At 43.6% G+C, this 14,691-nt stretch overlaps 1 protein-coding gene across 1 annotated transcript in view; it reads right to left on the reverse strand.

Moving 5' to 3' along the window:
* Positions 1-14,691, reverse strand: part of LOC311023693 (transmembrane protein 132C) — a gene marked incomplete at its 3' end in the record, with an annotated part of 115,725 nt that overhangs the window by 53,789 nt on the left and 47,245 nt on the right. The window contains exon 3 of the mRNA XM_084025685.1: positions 8,633-8,779. Coding sequence (XP_083881811.1) covers positions 8,633-8,779 — 147 coding nt within the window. The remainder of the gene's footprint in view (positions 1-8,632; positions 8,780-14,691) is intronic.

Below are 14,691 nucleotides of genomic sequence, written 5' to 3' on the forward strand. Positions count from 1 at the left end.
ATTTGATTTCATGTAAAACAGGCCGCGATGAGGCTGTTTGAAGTTAACAAAAAAAAAAGAATTTAAATATATATGCTGTGTTGTGGACTGGCCTGTCTGCTGTCCCTCTGCAGGGTGTGGCGGTGTTATGTGGGGGATTAATGAAGTGGCGGCTCACCAGGGAGATCCATCTGCTCCCAGACACTCTTAATGAACTACCGAGGCCCAGACACGGCACTTTACCGAGGCCTCCACTTAATGCTTATGACATGCTGAGGAGGCAGGACTGCTTTTGTTCCGCCTTTTAATGGTGACAAAGTGAACTTTTCAATCTACCAGAGTGCATTTACGCCACTGTTATGTGTACTACACGCAGCGATCCTGTCCCCTTTTCTATAAGGACTAGTTTTAATTTACTTTTGCTGAGAGTCTGAGGCCGTCAGAGAGAAAAGGTGTCATGTCCCTTTCAGGTTAAAAAATAATCTGCATATACGTGAGGCTGTAAATGCACATCTGTCATCTCCAAACATGCAAGCTTGTACAAAAAAAAGTGAAATGCAGCCATCATTAATGATATATTAACTCCTGTAATCATGATGCAGCTATTTCGCCTTAATATTTATTTATAAAAATGTTGCCTGCCATAGTTAGTTTGAATGCTTACAATATATTACATTATGAAAAAATACTATACCTTTGTAAAGCTTGTACAGCTTATATATTACCCAACACCTTGTTTGATTGATTACTAAGGCCTCTGCAACATGGTGATAACCAAAAAAGACACTAAATTCTTTACAGTGCAGATAACTGTTCCTATTAGAGCCCCATAATATACTGTTTCAATAAGAAACATCCCTCACATGTTTAAACGCCGTCAGTAATCCGTCAGTTAATTACTGTACAGTCTTTACATTAATAACTCATTAATTTCAGCAAATTCCAGCTGGAGCTCTTTATGAACAAGTGTCTTTTTACAATAGTCTGATTTAGCTTTAAACTGGAGCCCATCCGGCTTTTCATTAAAAAAAGGTCTCGTGACAAAAAAGAAAAACAGGGACGGCCATTAACTCATTATCGCACGCTCCACAGATTTCTTTCATTGCGTTGAAAAAGAACTGACATCAGCTGTTTGGTGGCGTTTCCTTCGGGCTGATCTGAGCTCTGTGATTTTCAGTCAGAAAGCCCGAGCCGTCTCTGCACTGGAGCACCCCTTGATAACAAAACTGTCACCTCAGTATTGCTTTTTCTTACGGGGCTGGATGCCGCCAGTCAGGGGAAAGTGCAGGTTTGCATTCAGGTTCGTGTCTACAGGGCTCGGGAACAGATTTTAAATAACACACACTCTTTTGGTTTAAATGAATATTTCCCAAAATCATTATTACTGACAAAAATGTAAACTATGTTTTGCATTTGAAGCAGATGTCGCAGATGTGAAACTTGCACATCCGCGAGGAAGAAGTGTCTATTTGATTTTTTAAGCGTATTCACAGGCAGTTGGGTTCGGTCGGAGCATCAGCTGTGAGTGGGAAGAAAGGGAGCGGCTCAGCTGGCCGGGCTGAGCTGCTTCAAGTGACTGAGTGAACCTGAACATAGAGAACACCTGACCCGTCGCCATCGCCCGGCGCTCCCATCACGCTGCTCGAACAAGCGGGCTTCAATCACGCATCATACAATGGAGTCCGGTCCAGTTCGGTGCCAGCGGTCCATCTGGACGGTTTTAGATCAGATTACAATTTTCAGTCTGTTGTCAGTGTGCTTGAGTGAGTGTTGACTGGTTTAAGACCCTTTTACAATGGGGATGCACCAGTGAAGCCAACACTGAAGTGCCTTAAAGCTGTCATTCTCTCTGCTGGCCACCAGGGGGAGACTCCTCTCTGGTTGTATAGAAGTCTATGAGAAAATGGTCCTACTTCTCTCTGCTGGCCACCAGGGGGCGACTCCTCTCTGGTTGTATAGAAGTCTATGAGAAAATGGTCCTACTTCTCTCTGCTGGCCACCAGGGGGCGACTCCTCTCTGGTTGTATAGAAGTCTATGAGAAAATGGTCCTACTTCTCTCTGCTGGCCACCAGGGGGCGACTCCTCTCTGGTTGTATAGAAGTCTATGAGAAAATGGTCCTACTTCTCTCTTGATGTATTATCTCAGTAAACATTGTAAACATGAGTTTATGGTCTCAATCTCTAGTTTCAAGTCTTCTTCAATCCAGCATGATGTTCATTTAGTACATTATGGTCCATTTAGAGTCCACCAGACCAGGAAGCAGGGGATGCTTTAGGGGGCGGGGCTTACCTGCTGATTGACAGGTCTCTACCACGCTACCAATGCTAGTTAGCTGCTAAGATGATTTTAACACTTAGCTGTAAAGTTGATCTTGAATTATAGAAGCTAACTTTGTTAGCAGCTTCACACCAGAATCCACATGGATCCAGATCCAATACGGGTCACTTCTTTCACTGGTTGCAAAAAGTCCATGATGGTGAAAATGCAGAACTTGAGGCTTCAAAACCGTAGTCTACAAACCAACGGGTGACGTCACCATGACGACGTCCATTTCTTACATACAGTCTGTATGTAAATTAAACCTCCGGTGTAAATTTGTGGTGTGCAGTATCTGGTCATGCTATTTAAGTGCATTAACCTCCAAAGATCACAAATGCAACCTGAATTGAATTTAAGGTGAAGGATGTGTAACGACGACCCAAAAGTAAAGTTGATCCCTCAAATAGGTGAAATATTGTTTTTTTAATAACCTTTCGGGAAGAAGGGGCTCTTGAGAATAGAATGTATACATTGATAATCTCGTTTGTGGAAAATAAAAAGTCAAGACGCAAACAGCACCCGGTGTAATCCCTTCACCTCATCATCATGGTATCATGGAGGAAGAGGCAGGAAAGCAGCCGGCGGGCTGAATGACGGCCCAGCAGATGAGATAGCTGCGTCAAATCCCCTCCTCAAAGAGCTCCATTTAAACGGCGGGGGGAAATATGGCAGCATTGTGTATTATACAGCCATCACGGGGCGTCTTTGGGTCTTCTTTGTGAAGTGACTTTGGCAGCTTCGGGGATTAAGGAGCGGTCCGTCATACATGGCCCAAACAGCAGGGATTAGACTAAATATGCTGGCTCTTGTGTCATGGCTCCTTTTTTTTTTACTTGGTAAATCAATAAAATATGATTTTTCTACACATCTGTGTAGGGGGGAAGGTGAAAAACCTGCTTGAAAGGAGGAGAAAAGGCACGAAGGAAGCAGCTACCTGGTGTTGTTGAAGTTTCCTGTCTGTTGTTCAGGATGCTGCAGCTCCTCTAACAGGAATAATAGATGAGCTCCTCTAGATTTAAGGCTTAAGGGTAAAGTTCAACTTGGACCAACTTGGCCAGCCACATCGTATATGAATTCTGGCAAGAGGTGTTTTTTGCATTCTAGAAATAAAGTTAATTCTTACTGTATTTTCCAGAGAAACTGCTGACACCAGAGGAGAACCAAAATGACGTTGAGTATTCAGGCTTCTGCATAAATTATTAAAAAAAACAACATGAAATGGTGCCGGAGGCAGCGAACAAATCTGATGGCAGAAATTCCATTGACGTTATTTTTTCGTCCATTAAAAGGCCAGTGTGAAGGATTTAGCAGATCGCAAACCAGCTGAACGTCCCATCCGCTCACCCCTCCCTTCCCCAAGCGTGTCGGAAAATGATTATGGCATTCATGTATTAATATTAAAATGGGCAGTTTGTCCATTCTGGGCTACCGTAGCAACGTGGAGCTGCAAAAACCATAGTTAGAAATATTGTATTCCATTTCTTCAGTATCCAATCAATACTGATTTGTGTACAATACTTTGAATTCAATACCAAACCGACATTTTTTCAGAAACTTTGCGTGGATAAAAAGCTCATAACCTGATGAAAACACTCTGACATTGATAATGAGAAGAGGTTTTAGATTACTGGTAAACCCCTATGTCTGCAACATCTAAAGGAACCTATCAACCCCACCAAACTCTGTTCTCAAATTTAACACTTCACAGTTTTCTGTAAATATACGTTAATCTTCCAAATATTTATTATTAGTCTTTTTTCTAAATCCACATGAAGAACTCTTTAACTCTTTTCATTAATCAGATCCGCCACAGCACTGATTTAAAAAGAAAATATGTCACTTTTAACGCTGGTTGATGGCTGTTTGCTGACGAGCAATGTAGTGTATAAAAGGCTATTTTATGAATGGAGTCTGGTGCAGTGCGTTCATGAGTTTAAACCCAAAGTTTGGGTTGCGTGTTGTTGTGATGTTGTTTGCAGGAGAATGTGTTGTTTCCTCCACTTCTAAGGCGATGCTGCAACTAGAACACAGAAATCTGGCTCCGTATTCTGGTAGGACGATTTAATCATTTGGTCGGTGCACCATTTTAATGATACCCGTCCTACTGCCAATAGATGCCCCTAAAATCCTCCTTTTTACAAGACGATGGATACGTTAGATTCAAACAAAACTACTTTTGCATCCCTGTAAATTTGCAGGCAGCCGGTTCCTTTTGTGTTTTTATTACTGAGGCGTCAAAATGAGTTATCCGACTGGATGGAGAGAAGTTTCTGTGCCGAGGCGACTGTGAGCTCCAGAGGCAGCTTGTGTTTAAAATTGCTCATCAAGTCCAATTAAGTCCAACCAAAAGAAGAAGAAATCCACAGAGATCTGAATGTAAAAGCTGGTGATCTGGACGTGGCTCTGCAGCATCACACAACACATTACTGTGTGAAAGTCTCCCAGCCCAGCACATACGTCTCTGATTAAAGTGCAGTTACACTGTAATCATTCCTCGTTGTGATCCACTAATAGCGGCATGTCTGAACAAATCACCGGACCAACAGATTCAAATTACATATATTTCATAGGCGGTCCTCCACATAAATACCCCCCCACGAGCACAACTTCGATTATAAAGTTGCCGCTGTGATGTCAAGCGTCCTGTTTTCTTAAGGGAGTGGTTTAGATTTTTGCTAAGTGGAACGAAAGCTAAAGAGCAAATAAGTGGGAGCTTTACCCAAAACCCCCAAATCTGCCTCTAATCCACAAAATTACACCTGTCACTAGAAAGTTGGATCTATTAAAACTACTTCCTGATCCGAGGAAGGGAAAAAGCCATTAAAAACCACACAAAGGCCTTCAATCAACACTTAATTAACACGGCAACCTTTTCCCCAGTGCTGGCAATCACTTCCCTATCTGCCAGATTAGTTTAAGGACGTGGACGCAGATAGGAAATGACCAAAACAACTTTGAGGATATGGAGAAAATAAGTATGCAAATAAAACGAGGGAGGGAGGGGGGGAGGAAGGAATATGCATCTGTTAACTCCTTCCTCCCCACTGTGGCGAGTTTAGACCATTTGTTAGGAGCTCAAGCACATCCCAAAATTAATTTAGCACCCCTAAAAATTATAATAACCTAATTATTCCTTACAATTATTTCTATTTTCTGAAATCAGTATTACTTAATGTTGGATTTGGCAACAATTACAGGATCAAATGGTTTAATTTGACAGGTTTAATATCCATTATTTTTTAATAAGATGTAGTAGTCTGACAGTAAAAGTAAAGGAGAAGAAGAAGAACTTAAGGACGGTGAATTTCAGGGCTCAGATTAAAACACAAGTAAGTTGAAATGTTAGAAAAATTAAATTGCTAAACTTTATGACAGAGAACTTTTGGCCAAATAGCTCGTTATTTTTTACTTCTGGTCATAGTTTCTTGGTGTGAATAGTGTTAAAATATCTTTTGTTCTTCAGAAAAGGAGTTCCGTCAGAATAAGGTTAACTAATTGATGTGATTGCATGATTTCAAAAGGTAAACCACTAATAAATCTGTTCATCACGACAACCTCATAGATCTGAGCTCATCAGCGCCGGTCGTTTCCCTGATTTATAGGTCTGAAGCTGTAACAACAGTTGTGCTTGTAACTGACTCTGTGTAATTTGTCAGTTCATTAAGTCCATTAAAGTGTGTGTGACAGCGATCCCACAGTGAAACGCCTCACCGTGAGTCCGTGTTCGCACTATGTATTCACATCCAGTCACCTCAGAGTACAACTCTGTCCGTTATTCATCACGTAATAATCAAAGAGCCTAATATAAACACCGGAGGCATTTAAGTGCTGCATAAACTGCTGTCAGTCAGCAGAATTTCACGATGATGCAGGATGACAATCGCACAAACTTTCCAATCGACCAGTTACCCGTCAGACCGACTTCCTCTATCTCCACTTGCTCCGCTGTATCGTTTGTAATAAATCAGCGTGAACAGAAACCAGAGCAAAACTAAAATACGACAATGTATCATTTCTGTTGCTCTTGATCTGGATCACATGAACCCAACTAGAGCTGTGAAAGCTCCCTAAAATACGTGAGGCCACGTTTAAGACACTTAGAAATCAGGAAATTAAAGATAGAGATTAGATTAGTCTTCAATTGAAACACTGTAGATACACAAATTAAAGCGGCAGTAATTCATGTCTTCATATTAACGATGGATAGAAGACGTCGATGAACTCCAATCATCGCCCGGTTCTGCAGTTCACTTCAACTCTGCCAGGACTTTTGCATATTTTAACTCATGTTTTTGGCTTTATGGTCCACAACTTTAATGTGTTGTTTCTCTCTCACTGCTCTCATCAAAGTTGTTTGTAGCAGCGGCTGCTGTTTTTGCAAAAAACAACCACAAAAAAGCTCCACTAAACTCTATTCTACGGTACCTTCCCAGCAACAAATTGCAGACAAAGTTGCATCGCAGGCAGCAATGTGTGTAGTAACGGCCCCTGGTTGATCTGTGATCAGTACAGTAACAATCAGGGACGGACTGGGACCAAAAACCGGCCAAGGTATAATAGCCCAGACCGGCCAACCACATAAGATCACACATAGCCGGTCAAAAATATAAAAAAATTTTGTGACAGACCGAAGTGTTTTGGGCCAGCCCAGTGTCAATTAAAAAAACAATGGGCCACCGATCTAGGCCTACCACTTTCATGGGCCGGTTCATGGGCCGGTTCATGGGCCGGTTCATGGGCCGGTTCATGGGTGGTTCATGGGCCGGTTCATGGGCCGGTTCATGGCCGGTTCATGGGCCGGTTCATGGGCCGGTTCATGGGCTGGTTCATGGGGAGGTTCATTGGCCGGTTCATGGGCCGGTTCATGGGTGGTTCATGGGCCGGTTCATGGGCCGGTTCATGGCCGGTTCATGGGGCGGTTCATGGGTGGTTCATGAGCTGGTTCATGGGGCGGTTCATGGGCCGGTTCATGGGGAGGTTCATGGGCCGGTTCATGGGCCGGTTCATGAGGCGGTTCATGGGGAGGTTCATGGGTGGTTCATGGGCCGGTTCATGAGGCGGTTCATGGGGAGGTTCATGGGTGGTTCATGGGCTGGTTCATGGGCCAGTTCATGGGGAGGTTCATGGGTGGTTCATGGGTCGGTTCATGGGGAGGTTCATGGGTGGTTCATGGGTGGTTCATGGGCTGGTTCATGGGGAGGTTCATGGGTGGTTCATGGGCTGGTTCATGGGCTGGTTCATGGGTGGTTCATGGGCTGGTTCATGGGCTGGTTCATGGGTGGTTCATGGGGAGGTTCATGGGTGGTTCATGGGCTGGTTCATGGGGAGGTTCATGGGTGGTTCATGGGCTGGTTCATGGGCTGGTTCATGGGTGGTTCATGGGCTGGTTCATGGGCTGGTTCATGGGTGGTTCATGGGGAGGTTCATGGGTGGTTCATGGGCTGGTTCATGGGTGGTTCATGGGGAGGTTCATGGGTGGTTCATGGGCTGGTTCATGGGTGGTTCATGGGCTGGTTCATGGGTGGTTCATGGGCTGGTTCATGGGTGGTTCATGGGTGGTTCATGGGCTGGTTCATGGGAGGTTCATGGGCTGGTTCATGGGGAGGTTCATGGGCTGGTTCATGGGCTGGTTCATGGGTGGTTCATGGGGAGGTTCATGGGGAGGTTCATGGGTGGTTCATGGGCTGGTTCATGGGTGGTTCATGGGCTGGTTCATGGGCCGGTTCATGGGTGGTTCATGGGCTGGTTCATGGGCTGGTTCATGGGTGGTTCATGGGGAGGTTCATGGGGTGGTTCATGGGCTGGTTCATGGGCCGGTTCATGGGTGGTTCATGGGCTGGTTCATGGGAGGTTCATGGGCTGGTTCATGGGGAGGTTCATGGGCTGGTTCATGGGTGGTTCATGGGGAGGTTCATGGGGAGGTTCATGGGTGGTTCATGGGCTGGTTCATGGGGAGGTTCATGGGCTGGTTCATGGGAGGTTCATGGGAGGTTCATGGGTGGTTCATGGGCTGGTTCATGGGTGGTTCATGGGGAGGTTCATGGGGAGGTTCATGGGTGGTTCATGGGTGGTTCATTGCCGGTCGGCCCAAAAAGCACGTCGGCCCACCAGGGAAATGCCCAGTATGTCACATGGCCAGTCCGGTAACAATAATAATGATCATCAAGCAAATGAATGCGACCAAACTGAGATTTTTAACCGTTTCTGCAAATAATGTTGCCATTAATTAACCAAAAACATCGATTCATATTTAAGTTCTTCATATCGCTTCACTTGAATCTTTCTACACCTTGGTGCGTTTCTTCAAAGTGACATCATTGATGCGTGCTGACCTTTGCCGATCGTAGCCGGACTCCTTCCTGCGGCAGTGGAGCGTCACCACCCGGTGGCCTTCGCTCCTCACGTCCTGGCTGACGATCCACTGGGTGGGGTTGCTGGGGCGAGCCCCGAGGAACGTCACACCTTCTTTCAACTTCACCCTGCAGACAGGAAAGAATAGAGAGAGGGTGTTTATGAGCGAGGGCCGGGAGATTTAATTTCTGGCAACTCGTTTCGGTGACTCATTGGATGCATCCGGCTGATGCATGCGACGGCAGCTGCCTCCAGACAGACAATGAGTTTCTTTTTTTTGTCATTCTGTCGAGCAATACATTATCCAGATGGTTCACTGCACTGTTGTCTGCAGAGATGTCCCAGCTGTTGTCTTGGATTTGATCAGTTTTTGTTCCCCCGAGAGGATTATTATATTTTTTAAACGTGTGTGTGTGTGTGTGTGTGTGTGTGTGTGTGTGTGTGTGTGTGTGTGTGTGTGTGTCGCCGGTCAATCAGGTAGTCACAACACAGCCAACACCTGCTGTTTTAATAGTCTGATAAGTGCACTTGGACAAATTTGCTTAAAAAAAAAAAATCTATTTTGCTTCAAGCTCAGAAAGTTCCCTCTCTGACACTCTGGGATCTGCCATCAACGGTGAATGTGCTGTTTGCTGCATAAGTGGGATGTGACCATCCATTTATGCTGCTCTTCTCCCTCCTTTACCTCCTCACTTATAGATTAACTCCGGGGGGGGAGAAGGTTTTTCCTTTGACTGCGGCAAAAAATTACACCATCAATCTCCTCGTCGGCTCAGCGGACCACAAAAGGAGGGAAAATGTCCAGAAATAAAAAAAAATGTGTAAATGAAAGTCTCCCTTTGACAGGTAAAACCATGTTGTTAGAGTATCCACAGAGAGGGATTTAAGGGGGGCCGTGTTGTAAAATAGATTAAGACGACTGTGTGGTTTCTGTCTGAGGACGACGGCAAAGTCACGGGACTGAAGAGGAGCCTGAATCTAAAAGAGAGATCGGCGGATCGCTCTGCCACGTCCGATCGGTCGGTCGGCAGATGAGACCCGAGATGGGACTCTTTGCTTTCATCTTGGATTTGTTGCTCCACTTTAACGTGCGGCGGTCTATCGGCTGTCTGTATGCTAATGAGTGTATCTGGCCTCTCCAGCCACGCTCCCCCCTCTCCCCCTCTCTTTGATGTAATGCATGTTGTGATGGGGCTTATATGCAAAGTGAAACTTGTGTAATATGACAGATGGTATACTTCCCCCTACTCGCTATGAGAATGGAGATCAACGCAGCACCTGAGGGTCAGTCTCAACACTGCTGGAAGTGTGCGTTCTCCATAAAGTGCCTGTTTGTAATCATCTTTTTTTTAGCGGTGCAGTCTTTCCAACATGATTTGATGTCTTTTTTTTTTGCTATCTGCTTCCCTCTCTGTTGTGTGTCTATGAATAGAGTCTAACAGACATGTATAGATTCTGCCACGTCACATATTTAAGTCTTATGATCAGACTAGAGACGTGAGAAAGCATTGCTCGGTGTGAGGTAAACAGTTATTGGCTTTATGAATTTTTTGTTTTTTGTTGTTTCTTCCTATTTAAATGCATCAGTAATCATGTTTGACCAGGTGCAATGATTTACATCATGTCTCACAATCACCCAGGTGAACATTCATTCATGCATCACATTTGTTTGGCGCTATAAAAGCCAAAAAGTCATAAAAGCCATTTGAAAATTATTACAGCTTTATGGGCGACCCTGTATAGATGCCAGCTCAAACATCCCCAGTGTCCACAGTGAGGTTTGCTAGATTTCTATATTTATTTATCTTCTGTCGACGAGGGGTGTGAATCTTTGGCTTCACAGCGATTCCATTAACAATTAGGTGGTTTTCGATTCAAGCACTTTTTTTTTTGGAACAATCCGATTCGAGTCTGTGAACCACGATTGAATTCAGTCATTTTTATCCAAAATTCTATATCCATGAAATAAACATGCAGTGCGAGTGAGACTATCTGTATTCTTCTGAAAGGTGAAAAAATAAACAGACCACAGAATTACTTATTAAACATATTTATTCTATAAAAAGTAGTCCTGCATAATATTTTATGCTGAATACAAAAATGTAATTAAACATTTTTCAATTGGCTACATGCTAGCAGGGGAGAGAGTGTCTTAAAAGTCTTAAAACACTAATCATAATTAAGAATCGCGATTCATAAGATTTAACGCATTCATATCAATTATTGGTGAAGCCAAAGCATTTCATTCTATTTGTTTATTTTATCAGATCGATTTAGTTGAATCGGTGGGACTGATGATCGATTCATCGATGCATCGCATGAATCGATACACTACTACTGTTGACTATAAGCAACAATACAACCTGTTTGCTGAACTTTAAAACATTTTGAAAAAGCAGGAAATAATCTCAACGTGCAGGAGAAGAAGAAAGTAAATTACATCACTTCATCTCAACCCAGTGAAATAACTAAAGTTCACAGGAATCCCAAAATACAAGCTGAAGTCAGTCCGGAGTGGATTTCTTTCCCCACTAAATCGAAGATCCACTGTTGAAGTCGGAGTGAAAGGAAAGCACACGACTGTAACGCAAAGAGTTCCTGCTCGGGTCCCGGCGGGACCAGCAGGGTCCTGAATCTGGTTTCTTTACACTCCAGCGATCGCCATGTCCATCGGCGGGTTTCCAGCGATGCTTCAGAATGTTTTTAAACGCAGCCGAGTCTCGGAGGGGAGCGACTCGTTACTCCACAGACCGTGTCCAAGCTCGGAGTAGGTGTTGGTGTACGGTCAGAGTGTCTTTTATTGATTTAAACGCTCAATTTGGCCTCGTAACCGGCCAGCGTGGGAGTCTGCTTTAGGTTAAACAGTAGTCAGCCAACAGTGACTCTTGGATTCATGGTGGAACAGCAGCCAGGGAATAAGTGTTCAAATGCATATAGTCCTCAAATAATAGAGTCATCCTCATATGTATCAAAACTCAGTAGAGGAATGTCTAAAATTGAGTTAATTGTACCTTACTGGAGTATTTCCATTTTATGCTCATTTGCATTTACACTTCTAATCAACAATTCACAATATAAATAATAAATAAAATAAAATATTCTTAAAAATCTATCAAATCATCTTAATTAAGATGATCATAAATTCTAAGCTCTCCCTGCATAAATACAAATAAATACATAAATTATTAAAAACGTCCATCCATCGTTTTTTAATTAGGTTCTATTTTTCACTTCTTTCTTTTATTTGTTGAAGACTTTAATTTGATAAATGACAAATAATAAAGTATTCCTCAAACGTAACAACTGAAGAAAATACAAATATAATACAAATATATGGATTTTCTGTAAATGTAAAACCGTTCACAGATGGGGGGAAAAAACTACTTGCATTTTGTCTGAAGTGAGATTTTAAATGCAGGATTTAACGATATTTTTCCTCATGGCATTTGAACGTGTCCCCAACAAAGAATTTACATAGTTTTAGTGCTACTTTCATATAAATATAGGCATATTCTTGGATTTTTAAATGCATATGTTTTATTTAATTATCCATGAACGATCCTTCATGTTACTCCCTGCATTCTGTGAGACGGACTTGTGTTGTTCATACTTGGTTGTATGGCTGCTTTAAGGCAAACTACACAATGACTCAATGTCTGAATTACTGTAGCAGCACTTTCTATATTCGGTTCTTCATGAACGTACGTTTTTTTAACAGAACATATTAGTCAGCATATGCTCCGATATATCTGCGATTATTAGCTACTTGGAAATAAATGCTAACAGCAGGTTTAGCATGTTAGAATGCTAACATTAGCACAGCTGAGGCTGGTGGGAATGTTATTAATTTGGCATTTCATCACAAATAAGTTATTGGACAAATTGAAACCAGAGACATCTCACACCGAACCTTGTGGTAGTGCGTAATGATTGGAGCGGACACAAAGCATTTGTTGCAAATCCATCTCTGCAGACTTGGAGATATTTCATATGGGATTAGTGAGAACTTTGGGTTGCTGGCGGCGCTGCAGGAAAGGTCAGGGTGTCACCAGGTCTACGGACCAAAATTGAAAATGAAAGAGGAGGGAACCGTCTCCCGGGTCTCTGTGTCCTGTGAGCCGATGAGGTGGGCGCTGGATGTTCTGAATACCAAGTGTTGCCAGACCAGAGGGGAAACATAGGAGACGACGGTCCGCCGGGGGGGCAGTGAGCAATGAGCAACGGCAACCACCTTTAAGTGACACTTTATAGTCACACTGGGTGTTTCCTCCAAACCTGAACCTGAGCCGAACCGAGCCGGACAAAGAGAGGTGGATGCAGGTGGTGAAAATGCTGCATATTCTCTGCAGTTTCTACTCTTATCTCCCCACAGTCCCGATCCTGGTCCCGGAGTCTGCAGGGACCCCCCCTTTAATAAATAGTGATGAGATAAGAGAGAGCGACTCCTCAGCAGGGCAGTGAAGGGAGTCAACTTTTCCTGGAGAAATCCAATAAGGTCTCGGTAGAGTCCGGAGGTCCGGAGTCCCAGACCAGCAGTCCCACAAAACCCACGCTGCACTGCAGTTTCCCTCCCCCCCTCAGGGTCCAGATCCTGGCTCACATGCATCACACTTGAATAGGTGACCTATTCTGGCCATCTTCTCTGTCCTCTGAAGACCACATGCATCCACAATCAGCGGCTTCCCCCCGAGGGAAACGTTCCCGGGGTTTTATTGTGCTGCACCGCCCCCGTAAACAGCGTGCAGGGAATGCAACAGCTCAGTGGGGAACCAGGGGGGATGCTGCTGCAGTGTGTGTGTTAGTGTGTGTGTGTTAGTGTGTGTGTGTGTGCAGAGAGGCAGCAGCGGGAGGACAGTACTTTGTGATGGTTTGTGGTTGACGGCTAATGGAACAGTGTAAAGCACCAAGGCTGCTGCTTCACAGACCATAACTGCTGCAGGAGCAGAGAGCGGAACGAACACACACACACACACACACACACACAGCGACAAACAAAGAATAAATCAAGCCAGACGCCTCCACTCCAATTCCAAAGTGACACATCAAAACAGACGTATTTTATTTCTGCAGTGAACAATAAGATATAGAAACTTCTGCAAAGTCGTAAAAAAGAAAAAAAAATGTGGATTTCCAAGTTTTCTTTTTTGTGTTTGTGAATGTGTAAGAAAAGGATCTTATGGTATATGTTGTGGTATTCAGCCCAAATCCCAGAACACCCGTCAGCCACTACTCCCCTTTGCACGCATTGCACTAAATGTTTTTACTGGCTGACTAGTAACATAATATAAACAATATGCACGTTTAGTATCGTTACTAAAAAAAGAAAAAAGGAGAATAGAAAACAAAATGCTGCAGCTAAGGTCCGATGTGGAAGTATGGAAAACCCAGGGAGAAGAGGTGAGAGAGGAGGCTGAGTGCATGAGTCAGCGTGTTTGCTGGCACGGAGCATGACTCTGCAGTAACTCCACCATTCATCAGAGAGTATACATTACAGGACACCGAATTAAGCACCGTTTGAAGACACACGGGAGTGAAGAGGTTCTGATTGAATTATAATGTAGTGTGAAAACTGTGATAGAGTCAAGTCCCTTCCAGTTTCCCCTCATGGGACCTTTATTTTGGAAATATAATATGACTTTTGGGTGTGTTATCTTTCTAGTTCTGTATTTTCAGTCTGAGGTGCGTTCACACCAAAAGTAAAGCACATTTTTCGCGTGGTACAATTGCATATAAAGTCAATGCAAAGATGCAAATACATGCAAATTGGCACCAAGCCACGAATTAGCCTTTTTTTTTTATTCCCTCGTTGAAATATTCCAACTTGATTAATTTGTGTGATGCTCTGACGAGAAAGCCAATCAGCATCGAGATTCTCATCCTGTCGTCACTGAATGATAGAACCTCGATTATTACAGACGGAACGAAGGTCTCTGACGAATTTATGTCTAGATGACGTTATTTTAAGTGTCGATTGCAAAGCAGCAATAGTGTTTATGATTGATTCAACGTTGTCAGTGTCTACATGGAGCTAAGCCCCGCC

The sequence above is a fragment of the Eutrigla gurnardus genome (assembly GCF_963514095.1).
Source record: "Eutrigla gurnardus genome assembly, chromosome: 13".
Classification (NCBI taxonomy): Eukaryota; Metazoa; Chordata; class Actinopteri; order Perciformes; family Triglidae; genus Eutrigla; species Eutrigla gurnardus.